General features: G+C 40.0%; 2 protein-coding genes across 3 annotated transcripts; one reads left to right on the top strand and one right to left on the bottom strand.

Annotated features, from left to right (window-relative positions):
• Positions 1-102: 102 nt before the first annotated feature.
• ATP5MK (ATP synthase membrane subunit k) lies at positions 103-7885 on the top strand. 2 transcript variants are annotated; one of them, XM_090278539.1, is made up of 4 exons: positions 103-229; positions 3782-3877; positions 3964-4056; positions 7782-7885. In XM_090278539.1, the coding sequence occupies exons 2-3, from the start codon at positions 3791-3793 to the stop codon at positions 4051-4053; spliced, it is 177 nt and encodes a 58-aa protein (XP_090134665.1). In that variant the 5' UTR covers positions 103-229; positions 3782-3790; the 3' UTR covers positions 4054-4056; positions 7782-7885. The 2 variants fall into 2 exon arrangements, with proteins under 2 accessions (XP_090134665.1, XP_090134667.1); XM_090278541.1 differs by lacking the exon at positions 103-229 and adding an exon at positions 621-908.
• On the bottom strand, positions 7870-21938 carry TAF5 (TATA-box binding protein associated factor 5). Its single transcript, XM_090278538.1, has 11 exons — positions 21374-21938; positions 18597-18834; positions 14986-15301; positions 14064-14227; positions 13831-13966; positions 13062-13182; positions 11769-11898; positions 10459-10623; positions 9594-9771; positions 9232-9409; positions 7870-8905 (listed from the first exon to the last, which is right to left on the bottom strand). The coding sequence occupies exons 1-11, from the start codon at positions 21930-21932 to the stop codon at positions 8688-8690; spliced, it is 2403 nt and encodes an 800-aa protein (XP_090134664.1). The 5' UTR covers positions 21933-21938; the 3' UTR covers positions 7870-8687.
• Between the last annotated feature and the right edge of the window lie 310 nt (positions 21939-22248).

The raw sequence follows: 22248 nt of genomic DNA, 5'->3' as shown, positions 1-22248 counted from the left end.
GCGTGAGCCGGCGCAACGCCCTACTTCCGTTACTATGCCGGGTCCTGGGGCAGGAGGTTTTGAGACAGGAAGCGGAAGTGCGGGACTTCGAGCCGTAGCCAATCGGCGCCGAAGGCTGAACCGCTGAGGCCGGTTGAACGCGTGCGGGGGAGGAGGCTCCTTCCGGCGGGCCGAGGTATAGCTTCGTACGTTGAAGGACACAGCCTGCGGAATTTGTGATTTTTGGAAGGTGGGTGTGGAGAGGAGCCCGGTCTCAGACTTCGCGCCACAGCTTCGCGGTGCCAACCAAGATCCGACCATTACTAGTCTGGGAACGCCGCGAGGTCATCCCTTTGGGGGGCGAGGGTGGTGGGAATGGAAAAGGAATTTGAGATCACAAGGCCGGAGATGCGAGGAGTTCGGAGAGGGGCTGGGCGGTCTTGGGGAGAGGCTAATAGGTACTCCCAAAGGCTCCCATGGCTCCCGAAGGCCCTGAGGTTGCATTTGTCAGTGGAGAAAAATGAGGCCCGCAGCGAAGGGTGTCTTCCAAGGTCACCTGGTGACGTGATATTGGATGAGAACTTGAGCTTCGGACCCTACCTCTGGCTGAATTAGGCTTCCTCTGTATACCCATAGCAGCTTGTTTTCACTGCGCTGTGCTAGGGAAGCTCGCCAGCCAGACCTCCTTAGCTGTGTTGCGGCCTTTGTCAGAACGAGGGTGAGTGTGGCTGGGCCCTTGCTGTTCTCCAGGCCCGCGGGAAGCGGGTTCGATTTAGATTCCAACGTACTCGATCAACGAGAAGGCCTTTCCTAGGAGGCAGTCCAGGATAGAGAAGTGTAAACTCCTTGACGTGCAGGAGGCTGGTTCTGGTACCTGAGCGCCTCTCGCTCACCTTTGCCTCCTTTACTTCGTGATCTCGCGATTCCAGGTAGGTGTCCGGTCAGACAGAGAAACAGACAGTAGCTAGGGCAATCAATCACTTTGGGCCTTTGCTGAAAAACCCCTTTTACAGATGAAGAAAAGCATGGAAGGAGTAATTCTGTTTGATAGCTGTCGCTAGTTAACGACAAACAAAAGCGGAGACTCTAACGCTTAGACTTTCCCACAGGCTGCCATTGAACAAGTAGTACCATTATTCTGAGGTAATTTTCTCCTTCATTAAGCCAGTTTCAGTTCAGTTATTCCATAAAGGGCACTCTATCACAAAGGTTTCGGATCTTTGCCAAAAAGTAACCGGCAGTTTGCTGAAAGGTGCAGACCCAAGTGTTTCCAGGCTTTGCTGCCATTGTTTATCTCACCAGCGACACCATGCTTTCCACTCCCTGCTCCATTTCAGCCTCCCAAGAGTCTTCCTTTAGGACCCAGACGATATTGCATTTCCTATGCCAGGTTCTTCAGTCAGAATTAGTCCTCTGTGGGCTATCACAAGCATCAGACTTCATCCCGTTTTGTGTAGAGGGAGTTTTAAAGCACCTTAAATTGTTTCAGTTGCACACCACATCCTCCACACATTTTTTGTTAGGTACAGGTAGTGGGGGTTATCAGTTAATAATCTGACAAAGTTAAATCCTTATTTTCTGTAGGGTTTCTCCTGGAAACCTGCCTAATACTATTAGAATCAAAAATTAAGGTGAACGGGGGTGGGGGGGTGCCTTTAATAAGGTTAGTAAAATGAAACAGTTCATATAAAGGTGTATCATAAAGGTTTCTTTTAATAGAGATGTTCCTGCTTGTGATGGGCAGGCAAAGGCCACTGAGGGGGCCCAAGAACGTTTGCATTTCCTTCATTGCTCAAAGAACGTTCTTGAAACAGTTCAAAATTAAGGTCACTTGTTCAGAAATTTCATTGCCAAGTCTGTGCACGTGAATGCCTCTGAAGGCCTTTGAATGGTAAACAGGAGAGTGCCAGTTTCCATAGCAACGAGTTCCTCACAGATCTGTCCCTGTTCCATTTCATCAAGAGCCAGCTGTATCCCTGCCACTGCCTACCAATCTCGACCGGACCTCGACCGGCTCGTCTGTGTTGCCAATCGACTCGGCGTGGCGTCGGTCGTGGTAGATAGGTGGTCATGCATACGAATTTTCAAGCATTGTTCTGATAATCTTTGAATGTGCCTTTGCTTTTTTTATCAGAAGAGAAATATATATCTCTGTAAAATACATCGGTACTATAGATGGAACTCCTCTGAAAAGTTTGCTCTATATTCTTCCATTGTTTTCTGCTACTACAGTGTTTTTCAAACTTTATCATGCATCAGAAACACCTAAGAGCGCTTATTGAAATGGATTGCTAGGCCCCAGAGTTTCTGATTCTGTAGGCTTGAGGTATAGGGCCTGACAATTTGCATTTCTAACAAGTTTCCAGCGCTGCTGGCCTAAGGACCAGACTTTGAGAACCATTAATGTGCTCTATAATACAATATCCAGAAATAGGATTTTTTTTTAAATTTTACATTACATGGGGACATCTTTCCATGTCAATACATAAATAAAGACCTACACACATTTTATTTCCTCCAGTAGAAACCATCATTTATCAGTCTCCTGTGGGTGGACTTTTAGTTTTTCCAGTTTACTTTTTTCTTTTTCTTTTTTTTTTTTTTTTTTTGAGAGAGAGAAAGGGGAAAAGGAGGGAGAAAGAGGGAAAGAAACATACATGTGAGAGAGAAACATGGATCAGTTGCCTCCCAAACCGACTGGGGACCATACCCACAACCCAGGCATGTGCCTTGAACTGGAATCGAACTGGTGACCCTTCTCTTTACAGGACGATGCCCAACCAACTGAGCCATATTGGTTAGGGCTCCAATTTACTTTTGTAAACAGGATTTCAGTCACCATTGTTCAACCATGTAACATGTTTCCACTTTGTAATAGTTCTAAGGGTAAATACCTCCAGAGCAAATGAACCAGCTAGATAAAAGGTTATGCTAATTTCATAATTTGATAGATACTGCAAAATTGCAGTTTAGGAAGTTGTACCAGTTTACACTCTAGGCAACAGAGGAAGTGCTTATTTTCTACTATCTTTCTGCTACTGCTTATCATAATTTTATCTTTGCCAGTCTGTTAAATGTTGGTGTCACTTTACATTTCTTGGTCATGAGGTTATTTTTTATTTTTTGCCTTTTTATTTTCTTTTAAGGTGATTAAAATGTTTGCCCACATTTTCTAACAGAATTTTAAAAATTTTACTGTTGATATTTACATTTAAATCTTACCTATTTTTGATATAAGGAATAAGGATTCCAGCTTCCCCACACCACCAGCTACTATCTATCAACTCCATTTAGTAAAGGAGGCCTTCTCTGCCTTCCCATGGAGGTATTAAATTATTTATAAGAAAAATTGTAAAAAGAAGGGTTGTAAGTTGAGCTGTTTAGTTAGCGGTTATTCCTCTGTGAAACTTTGTAGTTTCACGAGATGTAACTTTGAACTAGTCTTAAAACTGATTAATTCCATTTACATTGTACCATGGTATAGATAGAGCCAGGAATGAAAACATCAAAAGCAATATTAGGTTAGAGGATGGACTTACAGACCACTGTGTTCTCTTCCTATGCCAAGTGATTTGATGTACATCCTGGAGTGTTTTGTAAAAGTAACCAGGGTAAAGTCCTCCTTCCAAAAGTTTCTCATCAGCAAGGCTTTTTCCACTATATGTTACTGCTGTATTGGGCAAGACATACATAAGAATTTACAATATTTATATGCAGCAACTTTTTACATTTTTAAACTTAAAAAAAATGTCTTTAAAATTGCATCCAAACCAATTAATTGTTGCATTCTTTTTTTTAAAAGCTTGAAATCATGGCAGGTCCAGAAGCTGATGCTCAGTTCCAGTTCACTGGTATCAAAAAATATTTCAACTCTTACACTCTCACAGGTAGAATGAATGTAAGTACTAATGATACCTTTAAGCAGTTATAGTTTAGAATAAGTGTGACAGCAACACCTCTTTACTTTTTCCTTTCTGTTTTCAGTGTGTACTGGCCACATATGGAGGCATTGCTTTGCTAGTTTTATACTTCAAGTTAAAGCCCAAAAAAAATCCAGCTGTGAAAGCAACATAAAAGGTAAAAAGTTGACATTTAAAAGTTTGTATGGAACTTAGCCATTTTGATGTTAACAGTTTTTTCCTGTCTGTAAATCGTTGTCATTATGCAAAATTTATTACATACAAGAAAAAAAAGAAAAATATTACCCCTGTCCCAGTACCCTGACAATTTTAATTACCATTTTGGTTTAGCTCTTTCTTGTGTATTTTATTTGGTTTCCATTGGCCATGATTAATGACTGTTTTGTCTTATTTCGGATATGTTCTCTATAATTTGAATGCATGAGTGCTTGTGGATATATGGTTTATTTTACAGAGGAAATCTGTCACTTATCAGATTGTTTTAATATAAATAACATTACAATGAACACTTTTGAGCATGAGGTGAAGTCTGTATCTATGATTGTTTCTTAGGCTGAAGTTCTTTCCCAAAGGGTTGTGAGGCACCCAGCTTTATAAGAGATTGTCTCTCTTGTCCCAGCCAATGTTGATGAACATCAGTTTTTGGTTTTTGCTAATTTGATGAGTAAAAATAATCTTTTTGATGAAGTACATTTTTCTTGCATTTGTATTTTAACATTTTTTAATGTGCTTTTTTCCATTTAACAATTGGGACTTTTGTCTTTGTGAAGACCTTATTTCTCTTGTATAAGCTTTTATGTAATAATTATTAACTAACTTTTAAAATCAGTTGCAAATATATATCATTTCTTTCCTAGTGTGCTAGTTTCAAGGTTTCTTTTAATCATTTTTTATTTTTCAATTGCAGTGGACATATTCATTTCAGGTGTACACCCCAGTGATTAGACATTATATAACTTATTAAGTGATCATCCTGATAAATCTCGTACCATCTGACACCATACATAGTAGAATGTTATGGACTACATTCCCTATGCGTATTTTACATACTCATGACTAGTCTGTAATAACCAATTAGTACTTCTTAGTCCCTTCACCTTTTTCACCCCCCTCCCATCTGGCAACCATCAAAATGTTCTCTGTATCTATGAGTCTGTTTCTGTTCTGCTTGTTCGTTTATTTTGTTTTTTAGATTCAATAGTTATACATACATATTTATTGCCCTTTTTTTTTTAACTTTTGTTTCTTTTTATTATTCCTCCTTCTCCTCCCCTTCCTGCCCCTCCTCCCCCTCCTTCTGCTGCTTCTTCTTAGACCTTGTAACATCTCATGTAATACTGGTTTGGTGGTAATGAACTCCTTTAGCTTTACCTTGTCTGGAAAGCTCTTTATATGTCCCTCGATTCTAAATGACAGCTTTGCTGGATAATCTTGGTTGTAGGTCCTTGCTTTTCATCGCTTTGAATACTACTTGCCAGTCCCTTCTGGCCTACAAAATTTCTGTTGAGAAATCAGCTGATAGGCTTATGGGAGCTGTCTTGTAGGTAACTACTTCTCTCTGCTTTTAAGGTTCTCTCTTTGTTTTTAACCTTTTGAATTTTAATTATGATGTGTCTGGATGTGGGACTCTGGGTTCATCTTATTTGGGACTTGTTTGCATCTTGCTTGCTCTTCCTGGACTTGTATGTCTAGGTCTTTAACCAGCTTAGGAAAGTTTGCTGTCATTTTTCAAATATGTTTTCAATTTCTTGCTGTCTCTTCTTCCAGCATTCCCATGGTGCAAATGTTGGTAGGCTTGAAGTTGTCCCAGAGGCTCCTTATACTATCTTCATTTTATTTTATTCTTTTTTTATTTTTTTTGCTACTCTGATTGGATTTTTTACTTCCTTATATTCCAAATCAATGATTTTATTCTCTGCTTCATTTACTCTACCATTGATTTCCCTGTAAACTACACATTTCAGTTAGTGTATCCTTCATTTTTTAATGGTTTTTATGTCATTTTTTTATGATGTTGAAGTTCTAATTCATTGAGCATTCTTATAACCAGTGTTTTGAACTCTGCATCTAGTAGATTGCTTATCTCCATTTTATTTTTCTAGAGTTTTATTCTCTTCTTTCATTTGGAACATGTCTGTCTCCTACTTTTGCAGCCTCCTTGTATTTGTCTCTATGTATTAGGTTGAGCTGCTACATCTCCCAGGCTTGGTAGAGAGGCCTTATGTAATAGGTGTTCTATAAGGTCCAGTGGCACAGCTTCCCTGATCACCCAAGCTTGGCACTCAAGGTGTTCCCTTTGTGTATGCTGTGTACACCCTCCTCTTGTAGTTGAGCCTTGTTACTGGCACATTGATGGCAGGGATTTATTCCCAGGCCACTCAGCTGCAAGGACTGACTTCAATCACGGACCTCCAACCTCCTTCGGGAATCAGCTGTGCAGGGACCCCCACCCCACAGAGCACAACTACAGCAGAGTTCTAGTGTCTGCCAAATCTGCCCCTTGAGTGTGTTGCTTGTGAAAGTGGTTTAGTGATGCTTCAACATGGTCTGAAGCTGTCCCGTGTTTTGCCCTGGGCACCCAGTATGAGTTACAAAGCAATCTGCAGATGGCTGCTGCTAAGGCCAGACCTGAGGCCACTTAGCAAGAAGTATGGGGCACACTGAGGCCAGTTTGAGAAATTTTAGGAGAATCGGAAGCATTAGCCAAGGCAGGCCAGTCATATGGAAAAACCACTAGATGACTTGGGTGGGCCCAAAAATTCTATGTGGCAGGATCTCAGGGATTCACCAGGGCAGGGTGAACTGTGAGTGAGCCAGGTTAATGGAGACTCAGGGCACCCAACTGCCAGCTTTTGGCAAGGGTGGGGGGAGGAACAAAGTCCTCTGCCAGCACTTTTGTCTGGCAGAAAGCTGCCCCCCTGCCCCAGCTCACTCCCTGATGCCAGACAATTCAGTTCCTTATTGAATGCCCCTGGTGCCCTTTCCAGCTGTTGTCCCAGCGCTGGAGCTCAGAGGGAGTGAGTCAGAGTTAAGTGCAATGGCACCCTTCAAGAGGAACTGCTTAATTTCCTAGTTGTAGGACTTCCATTCAGCTAAGTTTCAGGTTGTTTTGTAGTTGAGTTGTAAGTTTTTATATAGCAGTTCTGTCCTTTTCTTCTTGTAGTGGCCCCAACCCCATTTCCCTACGCTTGAGTATTTGTGTTTGGCTGTAGATGATGTGCAGAAAACCCCAAATCCAGGTCTAATGGAGCTCTCCACAAACCGAAAATTTTCCCTCTGCTCTTAAAGTTTTTCCAATCTGGACTGTGGACGAAGGGGTGGGCTGGGTTGGGGGGGGGGGGGCAGCAATGGGGGGAAAAGTGGGACAACTGTAATAGAAAAAAACTAAATTAAAAAAATAATTTTTTAAAAGTTTTTCCAATCCTTAAGGGACTGCATAATCCCAGAATGTAGTGGTCCATGACTTATTCCTGACAAATATATTTTGCTCAATATCCCCTATTAGGTACCTCCTAACTCTGTAGCCCCTGTATACAAATGAAAAAATCTTTCCCAGATATTAAATAATAGTTACATACTAGATAACTAACCTGTTTTCTGTTTAAAATGTTACTTTATATACTTGACTTTTCCAGTAGCATATATTTAGGATCATACTGAATTGTTGGCAGATCTTTTGTTAAAGGTGGAGTATTAGGTTAAATTGTATAAAGCTGAGATATACCTTAATTTGTGGGGAGTCTACTGACTCCTTTGAGAATTTGATGAATTTGCCTTCAATTTCAGGGAGTTCGTGGATAGTCCTATACTGGTAATTTACTAAGTGTCTTGAAAGTAGAGTTGAACACGTTTGTGCTTGAATTATTTTTGCTTTCTTTATAGGATTCTAAACTGTACCTCATCTGTTAATTTCCCATGCCTGGAGAAGCTAAAGTCAACTCATCATGTGATACTCAATTTGTACAATAAATTATGAACCTGGAAAAGCTGGTTGTCTTTATTTACAAGATATCAAAAATATAAAAACTGTACAAAATGCAACAAAGGCAAAAAAACTGGCAGTGACTTGGTCTGAATTTTAGTTTCCCAAAGCAAGGCTCAGTACTGGAGGTAAGCAACTGAAATGTCTGTCTAACTTCAAGTGTACAAGGTTGTGTATAGCCATTTTAGCTGAAGTAGAACATGGAACCTAAGTTTCTTCACCCAATTTATAGTGTTTGGGTGCACTCAAAATCTGACAAGTGTAAATTCAGATTCAGTAGATGGTTGTACTTCATCTAAATCTTACTCAGTTACATACATTCCACTAGTCATGGGCCAAGCAAAAATGATAGTGGATCATTTAACATAGTACTTGAGTGCCATATGTTAACTACATTTTTTACAGCAGGAACATAATATGCTCATAGAATTCTTCAGCTGAAATTCAAGATGGTATTATATTACTCAATTTGAATCTTGAAGCAGGATGAGTTATTGAAATCAATTTTTCTCTAAACATAATAAATTAAAACAGCATTTGAACAGAAAATGCATAGTTTCCACACATTCCAAAGCACCAAAAATGTCCTCTCCACGAGCATAATACCTCTTATTCAACTAATGAAATTAGTTAAATGTGGTTGCTATAGAAACGTGGAACTGTCCTGTTCAGATTTTCCCAGCAGCATACTTCCAGATCCATATAGACAAAACATTCTTTGTAGCTTAAATATTAATCACTGAGGTATTTGCTTTTAGTCTCCCTTTTCCAAACAGTAGCTTCCAAAGGTCTTTAATACCGATGGTTTATTGCGGACTATAGGCTCCTGCAGCTAGAACCAAGTTTCTTCGTGTAAAATGGAGATGTACAACTGGTGTTGATTTGGTCATATATGTTCCCAATAATAATTCCTGTGAATTCTCAGGTAAATTTATATGCCCAGTGGCTGTAGTAAAGTCATCAGTCTCTAAATCTTCAAATGCTTTGACAGCATCCCATAGTCGGACTGTATTATCCATTGAACCTAAGGGTAAGTCAAAGGAAACAATTTAGTAGCATCTACTATTTAGCTTCTGACATTTTGCCAAGTACATTTTTAAGTATTTACTGTATATTTCTGGTGAGAAATCTAAACCTGATTAACAACTCTGTTCCTGATAAAGGAGCATTTCAAGCAGTAATTGACCATAACTTGAGAGGTCAATATACATGTACGGTAATAGCCTGGAATCATAGCTAAGGACAAGCAAAGCCTAAAACAGCAGGACTTAATTTTGCAGTTAACAACACTCATTGTTTCCTTTTAACATACTATTACCCTTTCCCACAAAGCCATTTCTAGCCATTTACCTGATGCCAAAATTTCACCATCTCTACTAAACCTAAGTGAACAGACTGTATCGGTGTGTCCTTTTAATTCTCCAACCATCAAACCATGTCCAATATCCCAAAGGAGTACTCTGCCATCTGTTGCTCCTGTAGCCAGGAATCTCCCATTGGGAGAAAATGTCAAGGAATGAATTGGTCCCTAGAAAAGAAGTCCATGGAAAGAATCAATAGTAGGACTAAAAATACCTAAGAAAATAAGAATTTTTAGTGTAGTGGTATGAATGGTATCGAGAATGTATGTGTCAGTGGTTCAATTTTTAAATATTTTTATCTCAAAAGCAACCTTTTGAGATAATGTTGGAATAATGAAGGTGTAAAAATACCTTGTGTCCAGTGAAGATCCTTACACAGTTTCCATTCAGAACATCCCAGAGCCGCACGGTTCTGTCTGCAGAGCCCGTAGCAACATAATTAGAATTTGGATGGAATCGGGTACAGTTCACATCTGCTAGATGGCCAGCAAATATCCTTAAAGGCTGATAGTGGTCTGTAGCCCAGAGCCTTTTAAAATTTTTAGTAAGAGTAAAAGATAACGATTAGTTGACTATGAAATGACCGAATTTTATCCAAAATAAATATCCATGTGAAATGTTAATTCCAAATGGGTCCCCCTCACTAGTTAGACCTAAGGGAAAGAAGGAATGATTGAGACTAACATTCTTAAGAAAATAAAGTTGATCTGGTACAAACATTTTTTAATTCTATAACTTGACTCCTCTCCTATCCCACCCAAATCCTAGTCTAACCCATAGAAGTTTTGGCCACCGCATAGTTTCTAACCTGAACCACCTCATCCTGAACTTTTAAAGAGATGACAGAGAACCAGAGGTACTATAGTAGTAGTGAAAGGCAAGGTTAAACAGCTGATAGAATTGGAAAAAAATACATATATGTATCTATAAAACATAATAAAGGTTAAACAGCTAATGGGAGGCAGGGGAAGGTATGTCAATTAGCTAACTTGAGAAAAACAACTCAAGACTCTTGATATAGACATAATTATAGACAGTACTGTAATACTTTTTTCCTAAATTCATTTTCAAATAAGGACCTGTAAATGCTGACGATCTCAAAAAGTTGATCCTGAATAATAGAAGTGAAAATGAGTTTAGCTGGAGTTTGTAATTCCCAACAAGAAACCATTCTGTTCCTTGAATGGACTCAGCTGTAAGGTCACAATGTACCTACCGAGCTACTCGGTCGTGGCCCCCTGACACAAAATAATATCCATATGGAGAAAACTGTGTGTCCCAGACTGGATAGTTGTGTCCTTTATATCCTACCAAGCAAGTGAATGTTTGAAGACTCCACAATCTAACAGTTCCATCCTCTGAAGAGGAAAGTAGGTAGTTCCTGAGAGAAGAGAAAATAATTGATTCCCAGAATAACTTGTAGTTACCTGTCCAGTTTCTGTACATTAAATATAGCTGACATGCTACATCTCACTTTTAATTTATACATGAATTCACAGTAATTGAGTGGAAAACACTAACCAGACTAATGTTAGCTGTGACATTCTATGTCTACTGAGCACCTACAGCATGAGGTTTAATTTTTTTAAGAATCTCTTGGGAAAATTACAATTCTTTTTAAACAGTAATATCAAGGAATAATGACAAAAAACTACAGTCAAATAAGGTCAATGTCACTTAAAACTCAATCTCTGATTTTAAAATGAAGCTATTTTCCTGTCCTGTATGAGTTGTATAAGAATTTAAAAGGAAATATCTTTTACACAAAAGCAGAAACAATACTATAGACACATGAGTAATATTCTGCCTTTTTCAGGGATAAATACAAAAGCTAAACTATTCAAACTATTATGGTTTCCACTGAAATCAAGTTTCCCTCAAGTAAAAATGTATAATCTGGCTAAACCCTATCAAATAACAAAAACCTCATTCTCAAAGGCTCATAATGATGAAAATCATGATGGGTTTAGAAGCTAATATCTATCCAAGTAAGATACAAATGGTATGATGAATACAAAACACCCTTCCCCTGTTTCTACAGAATGTTAAAGAGATCATGAAAAACAGGCAAATACCTATTTATGAATTTCAAATTCCCTTTTCAGTATCTTCTTTATTTCTTTAGATTATGCAAAGATAAACCTTCAATAGCTAAGAAGCCTTTAATGTCAGGAATCTGTTATAAATTTGGAGATGATGGAAGATAGCGGTAGCCACAAAACCAAAATGGGAACCCAAAGAAGCAATTCAAATCAAGGGTTATACAAAACCAAAACTAATTTTTAAAACCAGCAAACCCTGAAGCTGTGCATCTTGAGTCTGTAAATTTGGGTATACATTAAGTTGCTATCCTATACACCCAAGATGAATTAGCAAATAGGAAGATTCTGAAGACAATGATTGACAAGCAACCATTATATTTTTCTAACAAATTTTTCTAACATTTGCATAATATTTCCAGTAGTTAACTTTTATATAAGTTCAATATAATACAGCAGTACTCAATTTTTATTGCTTGTACTTTACCTATCTGGACTGAAGCTGGCTCCATAGACAGGTCCGCTGTGACCATACAAAATCTTCAACTCACTTGCTGTTTTCTCATCCATGATTCTTTCCAAGACATCATCTGATTCTTTGTCTATGAGGCTAAGATCTAAAATGGTCCAGAAATATTAATTTTTAGAAGTACATTCATTAAGCCCTGGCTGGTGTGGCTCAGTGGTTTGAACACCGGGCTGCAAGCTAAAAGGTCACCGGTTCAATTCCCAGTCAGGGCACATGCCTGGATTGCGGGCCTGGTCCCCAGTTGGCGGCGTGTAAGAGGCAACCAATTAATGTTTCTCTCCCTCCCTTTCTCCCTTCTCTCTCTAAAAATAAATAATTTTTTTTAAGTACATTCATTAAAACATTTTAAGGTAATCACATCGCAGTTCAGAAGAAGAACTAACATTGGAACAGTCCCTCCTACATGTCACCCACTGTGCTAATGCCTCTAAATTAGGTGATACTACCCCAATGTACAGTAAAGGAAACTAAGGTTCAGAACAGTTAATAATCTGCCAGAGTGTAGACAGCTGTTCAGTGTTGGAACTAAGACTAAAAGTCAGGATATCCACTATATCACCATATTTCACAAAAATAAAAGTATGGCAGTACTAAACGATTGAAAATACTATCTCGTTTAAAAATACTTTCTTTAAAATGAAATCCTGATCTTACTCTTCTTTAGCCATTTTTTATGGCTAAAACAGTAGTTTCCCACTATTTACCTCAAAGGTTTTTTTCTCTTTTTTAAATTCATTTTATTTATTTTTAGAAACGGGAAGGAAGGTAGAAAGAGGAGGCAAAAAATTGATGTGAGAAAGAAACATCAATCGGTCGCCTCTCACACATCCCCAAGGGACCAAACTCACAACCCAGGCATGTGCCCTGACTGGGAATCGAGCCATCGATCCTCTGCCTTATGGAATGATCCCCAGCCAACAACTGAGCCACACTGGTCAAGGCTACCTCAAAGGTTTTTAAAATTCACAAGCAATCAGTCATAAAATGTTAGATTTTTAACCCTAAGGAATTTTTTAGCCTAATCCACTCATTCTACAGAGAAAACTGAGGCCCAGAGAAATTAAACCCATCTAGCACCCCAATCCCCTGATTGCCATTGCAAGTACTTTTTGCTATTGGGAATGTTAGCATTTTGAGTTAAAGTAAAAACAAGTGAGAGTCAGCTAAGATCACAATCTCTTGTATACACTCCATGGGAACCAAGATTAGTGTAAACTAAGAGTTGACATCCTGACAGGTCATCTCAATCACCTGCTGCTTGTTTGACACTACGAAGCTTTTTGGGAGTCACAGACCACACTCTGACAGTTGAATCTGCAAAACCTCCAGCAATCAAACTAGAATCATCAGTGACATCCACTGCAGTAAGGCCCTGCCAAAAAAAAAAAAAAGAAGAAGAAGCTTTATACTAAACAATAGTGTTTTAGCAGAGAAAATTACAATAACATCTTAGAGAATGACAGCTATTTTTCTAATATAAAAGATCAGTTGAAATTTCATTCTTCTATGAAACTATGTAAAAACACTCACTCTGAGAACATGTCATCATTTATCCCTTTTTTAAGCCCTCCAAATTTGGAGTGCATAACATGAAGCAAATGTTAATCATTTTTGCACTTTACTAAATATATCCTCAGCAGCCTATTATAAAGAATCTATAAAGACATATAGAATTCTTAATAAAAAATACTAAGTTTATGTAAGTACTTAAACCAAGTTCAAAAGAGATGAACTACAGTTTCCTCCTCCTCAAAGGCTAGCAGAAGAATCTGATCAGTGAAACCAGGGGCACATGCACGCAGAATTCTGAAATCTACAAGTTGCTAAAGTCCTTTAAATATAGCCGTCTACCTATTCATAGCAGTGCCCAATTCTCCTTTCTCCACAGCTGTCTTTAAGCTATATTTATGTCAAGAGTTTAAATAAGAAAACTCCATTTTAACTAATACATTTCTTTCAATAGTGTATCACCATTTTTACACGATTTTCCAGGCAGAAATTGCCTGATTACATCACCAACCTGGTAAGCATTGAGGAATGTATAAAAACAAATGGAGGGTAAACAGTCTGGCCCAAGGCGCACTCGTTTGGTGGTTTCTTTCATATTCATTATCTTATCCAATTTATCTGAATCTTTCAACTCAGGAAGAGGGATTCTGTGAAAGGAAAAACAGACAGGAAATTATTAAGAAACCAGGACCTTGTAAAGCATAACTTATACCTCCACACACGTCCCTGAGGTGTTTTCCTCACCTGTTTTGAGGTGGAGCATTGGGATCTTGTTTTTTGCTTTTAGACCCAATACTATCTTTTTTAGGCTTCTTCTTTTTAGGTTTTCCTTCCTCATTTTCTCCTTCTTCATCCTCATCATCCAAAGGCACTTCAATTTCTGGCTCTTTTAATAAACCAAAAAATACCTACAAGTCAAAAGAGCCAGCATTTTAAAAATTAATTTTTAATTAATTTTTTGTTCATTAATACATCCTTTTCATATCTTGACAGGATGAATCACAATTACAATATAGTAATTTATACCCTGAAGCAGATTCTGTACTTGTCTAGCCAATCTCCCTTTCTTCCTCATTAACAGAACCCAGATTTTGTTGGAGCAGCAATATGATTAAATAATTTCTGTCCAGGGCTCCCATGCAGCTAGGAATGGCCATATAATGTCATTCTGGCCAACTGATGTACAAACATACAGGGTAAGATTTTTGAAAAAAATACTGTTTTCCTAATTAAAAGGGAGAGATTCAGCAGGGATATGCCTTTTGTCCTCCCCCTCTGCCTTCCTGGGATGCAGCTGCAAGGCTGGAGCTGCAAGAGTCACATGTGAGCACAAAGACGAGAGCCACATTCTAAAGATGACGGAGCAGAAACTGGGAGCCAGGGTCCTTGATGGCACTGTGGAGCCTTCATGCCAGCCCAGGAGGGCCTTCCCCTGTAATTCATTTTATGTGAGAGAAAAGCCTTAGTTGTTTCAGCTACTGTAGTCAGGGTTCTGTTAAATGCAACCATTCCCCAACTCTCACTGATATTTATACCATCGTTAGAACATGAAGCTTAGGATACAGTGTAAAATTATTCCCAAACTAGCTGTAAGAAAAATGTGTCGATGGAAATGCTACAGTTTTTCATAATCTGCATTATATAGTTCTTAGGTTTATTCCCATACCTTTGATTTGTTTGCCTCTCGTTTAGCCTCTCCTGCCAAACTTCCCACCATCGCATCTATCTGTTGCTTACTACGCGGCATCCCATCAAAGATGTCAATGTAGAGGTGCTCCTGAACTATGTTCCATATCTGATTGTTCTGTTTCTCCTGAAGATGCCTCTTCAAGAGTTGGTACGAGTCACGGGAAATACGCAGAACAAATTTACTTGTTCGAAAATCCAACATGGTTTCATTCCCTTTCATGTGTTCCTTTTTGGTAAGACTAGATAATACTCGTAGGTCATCTTGGTAATAACATTCCTGATCTCCATGGAACCTGTTTCAGTGATTTTAAAAAGTCATTTTTCAATGTAATCATTAAGGGATCTGCTTCTCCCCCATATACTTATAAACATACCAGAATATATTCAACGTGTCTGAATAATCTTGGACTAAGCTGTAGGATCAGAAGTGACTTATTTCAAAATGATTACAATTCAGTTTCTGAATTCATCCTAAAAATGATCAATTTAACTCTCTAATGAAATGTACTATAAACATTAAGAGAATTTGAAATAAATCACAAGCAAATGAAAGATATGATGTCCACAACTGGTAAACATTTGAAAATTCTAGAATCTTTGCTTTACAAATTTTATGTTCTCTCAAAACTCACTTTTAAAAACTTTTTATGGGAAAATTTCAAACATATACAAAAGTAGAAATTAGTATAATGAATTCAATGTACCTATCATCCAACCTCTCAACAATAATCAATACATGGATTTTTCATAAAACCACCATTTTTAATGATTTCTTATTTTCTTAATACTATACATATTGTTAAACATCAGTACTTTAATAATATCACTAAAGAACAAAGAAATGTTGATCCCAAAGAACGAGCACTTCCATTTACGCACCATTACCAAAGGCAATTAAATAAAGCTTTCAGCCGTGGTAACAATTAGTAAGTTTAAGTGCACCTTTGTTTATACAAATCTTACTTTTCCTAATAAAATAAAATTAAATAACATTATTTGGCATTCAATAAGAGCAGCAAACAATGCAAAAACATTTAGAAAACAATGACTAAACGTATTATGGCCCTAGCTCTGATAGACACATTGCCAATAGATTCCTAAACTGTTTCCTGTGTTACCCTATTATGACTTGTCAAGACATGAGCTGAGAGTTTCTAAGATCTGAATGATAGTAGAAATCTCAGCCTCTGAGTGTTGATATCAGTCATGGCCCATAACCTCATCTGAGCACTGGGTCCAGGCATGGACTGAGAACTGTCATAACGAGGAGGCAGGGAGTGCCCTATGATAATCCAGCTTCCTATGTGAGATGGCTATACCATGAGAAAAGAAGAGGTTTATTGACAATTCTATAAGAAAAGTTAGCTTGGGGTAGAAGTTCTGTCATCAGCCTTACTTTTTTTTTTTTTCAAAAACACTGAACTATAGAACATTTGCTCTATACGCTTTCTATTAGGATTGTAGAATAATGAATACATACAATGGCATAGAGGCAGGGAGTCCCAAGTTTTATTATTCCTCTATTATCACTACCTGTGTTATCTGACAAGTCCTGGCATCAAGGTCTATCGCTTTACTAAAGAGCTCTCCTTCAAACTTTTAGGCACTGCCTTCATTTTTTTTCCTGGATGAAAACCTTTAGAAGATATGGGTCAGGCTGCAGGAATCTCAGATCACTGCCTCACTTCTTAATCATGTCTTTCCTTTGGCTTCTATAACTTAACTCTCCTGGTTTTCTTCCTATTTCTCTGGCCTCTCCTTTTATATCTCTTCTACTTCTTTTATATTTCTTCTACTCCAAATGTCAGAGATCCTTAAGGCTCAGGCCAACCCCTCTCATACCCAGACAATCTCATTCATATCCATCAATATTACACACAACTCCAATTTATGGCTCCAGTTCCTACTTCTCCTCTGGGCTCCAGAGCCTTATACATATCATCCACCGATCAACTTGACATCTCTTAAAAAATCAAAGGCATATTCAAATCTGAACTCAAGATTTTTCCACAACCTGACAAACAAGGTCCTCTTCTAGGGTTTTCTCCCTCAGTGAAGGGCACTCCTTTGCATCTAAGGGAGCCAGAAACCTACTGGTTATCAAAAATACCTTGCCCAGGTAGCTCAATTGGTTAGTGTTGTCCCAATATGCCAAGGTTGCAGGTTTGATCTGTCATCAGGGCACATACAAGAATCAACCAATGAATGCATAAGTAAGTGAAACAACAAAACGACTCTCTCTCTCTCTCAAAACAATCAATAAAAAATGTTTAAAATAATAATAATATCTTTATCTCCCTCACCTCCATATCCCACCCATCACTAATATGTTCACTCCCCTTCACCAACACTACCTCGCTCGCCCTAGTCTCTTGTTTCTCAATAAGGGTGCTACTGGCACTTGGGGCAGAACAATTCTCTGCTAACTGGGCCTGCCTACACAAAGCAAAACATTTGGTATCTCCAAGTCACCTGCTCTTCCCCCTAGTCATTATGACAATTAAAAACAGCTCCATACATTGTCAAGTAATATCACCCCTGGTTGAGAACCACTACAATAAACTCCAAAACTGGTCAATCCATAGTCACTCTGTTCCCCACCACCTGTTTTCCCCACTGCATAAAGGTCCTTTCAAAACACAAATTGAATGACATGGTCCTTCAATGACTTCTGAAGCAGAGACACTTCACTGTCTTCAAATATCCATTTTTTTCTTTCTTCCTCCACAACAGAACACCTGAACAGAACAGGCTGACTGAGCACAATGACATCTAGGTAACAGCACACTTCCTACCCTCCAGGTAGATAGGTGTGACCACTGACTAATGACATGAAAAAGAAGAAAGTGTGATTGCTCAGAGCCACCATGTGCCACAGGTGGAAGCTGCATGCCAGCGATGGTAGAGCAAGAAGACGGAGAGCACCTGGGTCCATGCTAATCAAGGGCTCTGTGCCAGTCTCGGACTGCTTAACCTCATGAAACAAAGAAAACAATTTTTACCATATTTAAGCCTCTATTTTTTGGGTCTTCAGTCACTCTCAGTCTAAGCTAATCCTAACACAGCTTCCTGTTGCTCCTGGGATATTTTATTTATGCCATTATGTTTGAGTTTTCAATGAATCTCAGTCAAATCTCATCCTATACAATAACACCCCCTACTACTCTTAGAATAAACAAAGACCTTCAACGTGGCCCAAGAACCTGCCTATTCCAGCTCCTAACCAATTGTTCTATTTCATGTTGTACCATCCCCCACCCCCATACTCCACTCCAGCCATACTACCCGTGTACCTACCATGATCCCTATAGCCACAGAACTTAGCTTTCACACATTCTTCTTCCTCTTCTCTTCATCTGGTTAACTCCCACCCAATCCTCAGATCTTAACTCAAGCATTACTTCCTCTGGGAGCCTTCCCTGACTTCTCCAACTAGATCAAACCTCCCCTATTTTAGGTTCCCCATAGCATCAGGTACCTCTCCTTCATAAGTACTTTTTGAGTTGCAATCTTACATTTGTGTGGTCACATGTGTATATACATCATACACACATATGCTATATATACAATATATAAAAATTCACATACTTCTCAAAGAATGATTTTGCTTCATTCTCATGTTGATTGTAGACTAGTTCCAAGTACATGTGTACAAACAGAGGATAAAAGAGTTGGGATAACTCTGCCCGATGGCAGTCCAAGGAACATTCAATGAAGTGTTTCAGTCCACTATAGTATTCTTCATACATTGTGGGGTCTCCTTGTTGGTTGTAAGCTGACAGCACAGCACTGACATCTGGCTGGTCTTCCACAGCTACACTTCCAACTGTTTGAAAAATGAAAAACAGCTTTCAAGAAAATGAGCTAATATGCACCAAATAACTAGGGCTGTTTTGCTAAGATCCAGAGGTGACTGATGTTTGTCTCTCTACTCTCAAACTCTCTTCCCCAACACAATCACATATCTTTTAAACTTTTTTTCATTGAGTTTAGAGAGAAACATGGATCGGTTGTCCAGTTATTTTACATTCATCAGTTCATTTATTTTTTTAATTTTATTTATTTTTAGAGGGAGGAGGAGAGAGAAAGAGAACGAGAGAAACATCAGTATGAGAGATACGTCATTGATGTGCGAGAGATACATCGATTGGTTGCCTCTCACACACCCCCAACCAGGGACCTGGCTTGCAACCCAGGCATGTGCCCTGACTGGGAATTAAACCAGCAACCTTTTGGTTCGCAGACTAACGCTCAGTCCTTTTAGCCACACCAGCCAGGGCACCATTACATATCTTTTAATGGAATTTTTACTTTGTTTAGTCACCCATTCGAAACTCCTTCAGCTTGTCCATCTTAAAACAAAATTTTCAAATTAATAACAAAAGATTCAGTATTTTTCCTAGAGCTACCTTAAAGACAAATTTCATAAAACTTGGTATGTGCAAATCAAACAACTGTATCAATCTTCTCTCAAGGCTCAGTGCAAATAGCACCCACCACCACTAAACCATGCCCTGCAGTAACATTCCCAGTTCTCTAAGCTAAAGTACTTTATAACTTTCCTGTAACATCCTATCCTGTGTTAACTTCATATGTGTACATCTCTCACTTCTGTAAACATTTTAAGGGTCGAAAGGACATGCCTTATTTGTATTTCCAAAAGATATGCCTACAACAATTTCCAGAAACACCATTTCAAGGCAGACAACACAAGTATTTATTTGTAACAGAGCAATACCAAACAAGGGTACATGTGTCAATGGAATCTGTTTTATTGTTGGAAATTTTTAAGTTGCAATTATAGTACTGTTACGCCGTTTACTGCACAAATGCTGTAAATTATTTTGGTTACTCTGATGGCCTTTTCTTTTCTTCCTTACTGGTTTTTGAGTTATGGTCTAAAATATAGGTCAAGTTTCTAAAGAGATGAGAGAGCATAACAAAATAGCCAGCAAAAAAATTCATCCGTCTTATATTTCATTCACAAAATTCAGCATTCAGAAAAAATTCTTCTCACCCTGACAGGGTAGCTCAGTTGGTTAGAGCATCATCCCATGCCCCAAGAGTGTGATTCAATCCCAGGTCAGGGCACATAACAATAATCAACCAGTGAATGTATACATAAGTGGAACATCAATCAATGTTTCTCTGTCTCTCTCTCTCTCTCTTCCTCTCTTTCTCCACCTCCCTCTCTCCCTCCCTCTCCAAAATCAATTTAAAAAATTCCTCTCAATCACATTTCTCACATTTCTGTTTATGGATTACAATGCCAAGTATTCATACTTCACTTCTGGTAATGCTGCAAAGATCAGGTCTCACAAATACAGATTAATTTGGCTAGAGGCTCTGCACCGGATAATTTAATTCAACAAGCATTTATTATTGGCTCAGGATCACCTTCGACACCTTATATTGTGTATGAGTTTTACTGCATGGACTCTGTGACAGCAGTTGTTGAGAAAAGGACGGGGCCTTCCATTGTCAGAAATGGGTGGGTAGGCATAAACCTTTCAATGCTAGTCATTTTACATATATTATACCTGAGCCTCACAATAACCCATTTAATAGAGGGAAATAAAGTCAGCCTTAGGAAGACTAAATTAATCAGCATCGCACAAGTAAAGCAACAGAGGCACAATCTGAACCCAGGTCTGTCCAACGCCTATTCCCAAATGAATGGTTCTCAAAGTTTGCCATATAGCTTGGACGCATTTATTCAAAATTACAGATTTCCAGATCCACTTCTACAGGGTCTGATTCACTAAGTCTGTAGTGATGCCCAGTAATCTGCATTGCCCTAAAGATTTAACACTCAAGGTAGTTAGCCTCTATTTTGAGAAACACTGGCTACACTGTGTTCCATCCCTCCCTGGCTGTGTAGTCCCGAAGCAAGTCCCTTGGCTTTTTTCAGCTTGTTTACTCCTCTCTAAAACAGAGGTCATGTGTACCTTACCATGGAACTGTGAGAATTAAGACATAGAACCTAAAGTATCTGTGGTACTTAACGTATGCTAGTCCAAAACTACACAAATATTGTCAGTATTCGTGCAGACCTGCCCAAGGCTCAAGAGCCCATGTAAGAGGAAAGGAGACCAAAACCCTGAAGGTCCCGGCTCTCCGAGCCATCCTTCCCGGTGCATCCCTGTGCTCAACAGCTCTCCTCGGCTTCTCGCTGGAACTGACAGCTCTACCAGGAGGGTTTGACTGCGCAGCCGGCGCACTGGAGAAAGGGGCGGGCATGTGGCCCTAGAGGCGGGCCCAGGAAATTCAAAACAAGCCCGCAGAGGTGCAGGCCCGCCAGCCCCGGCATTCCCGGCTTGCTTCCCTCGGTGCCGGCGCTGCCTCCCCGGAATCAGGAGGCTCACCTTTTCCCGGAGCCGCGGGACCTGTTGCTGAGCCCGAGACCCCGGCAGCGCCCGAAGTACCCGTGCCCGGAGGGTCGGGGACCGCAGGGCCAGCAGCCGAGACTGTAACCCGGCTGAGAAGCGCGCTAGCCGCCTCGGCGCCGGCGCCGTCCGCCTCTCCCGGGGATCCTGAGCCCGCCGCTGCGTCCTCCAGCAGCCGGGCCTCACGGCGCAGTGCCTCTTCAGCCTCACGGAGGTTGCTCTGCCGTAGAAACTGCAGCACCGCCAGCAGAGTCTGTCGTTCGTGGGGAGCGCCGGCCTCCGGAGCAGCGGCGGGCACCGGGGCCGCCCCCGTTGGGGCAACAGCCGGGACAGCCACCGAAGGTTTGGGGGTCCCACCATCCCCGCCGGCCGCCGCCGCCGCCGCAGAGTTCCCACCGCCGCCATTGGGGCCGTTGTTGGTAGTGCCGCCGCCGCCTTCGCCCGCGCCGTCCCCCGCTTGTGGAGGTAGCAGCGTTGGCGGTCCTTCAGCCTCTAACTTGACCGCCACCTCCGTCTGCTCCTCCGCCAGCGCCGCCATCTTGCGGCTGAGCCACCTTGTGCCGTCAAGTGTGATTGAGTTTTCGCCACATGGAGGGCGGGGAGAAGCCTTTTACGACAACTCTGGAAGGCAATTTACGGCAGTAGGCGGGGCGAGAAAGAAGGAGAAAAGCAATTCGAGTAAGAGCAACTTTCAAAAGTAACTGAAAGGCAGGAAGTTGGAGTTCGTGAGCGCCTATTGAATTTGCCTGAAAATAATTAACCTTTTATTGCAGACCTGCTATCTTCAGGCATAGTGATAGACGGTTTACATTTACAATTTTATGAGGTACTATTATCCTCAATTTACAGATGGC

The sequence above is a fragment of the Furipterus horrens genome, unplaced genomic scaffold (assembly GCF_987537825.1).
Source record: "Furipterus horrens unplaced genomic scaffold, mFurHor1.1.pri manual_scaffold_5, whole genome shotgun sequence".
In the NCBI taxonomy this organism is placed as follows: domain Eukaryota; kingdom Metazoa; phylum Chordata; class Mammalia; order Chiroptera; family Furipteridae; genus Furipterus; species Furipterus horrens.
Note: the sequence above shows the minus strand (reverse complement) of the source record. Positions and strands in the feature narration are given on the sequence as shown.

Coding starts and splice junctions, on each gene's coding strand:
- ATP5MK (XM_090278539.1), top strand. CDS start 3,791: ATGGCAGGTCCAGAAGCTGATGCTCAGTTCCAGTTCACTGGTATCAAA. Junction 3,878..3,963: donor CTCTCACAGGTAGAATGAAT/GTAAGTACTAAT, acceptor TTCTGTTTTCAG/TGTGTACTGGCCACATATGG.
- TAF5 (XM_090278538.1), bottom strand. CDS start 21,932: ATGGCGGCGCTGGCGGAGGAGCAGACGGAGGTGGCGGTCAAGTTAGAG. Junction 15,302..18,596: donor GCAAAATCATTCTTTGAGAA/GTATGTGAATTT, acceptor TCACTGAAACAG/GTTCCATGGAGATCAGGAAT. Junction 9,410..9,593: donor GGATCTTCACTGGACACAAG/GTATTTTTACAC, acceptor CTTCTTTTCTAG/GGACCAATTCATTCCTTGAC.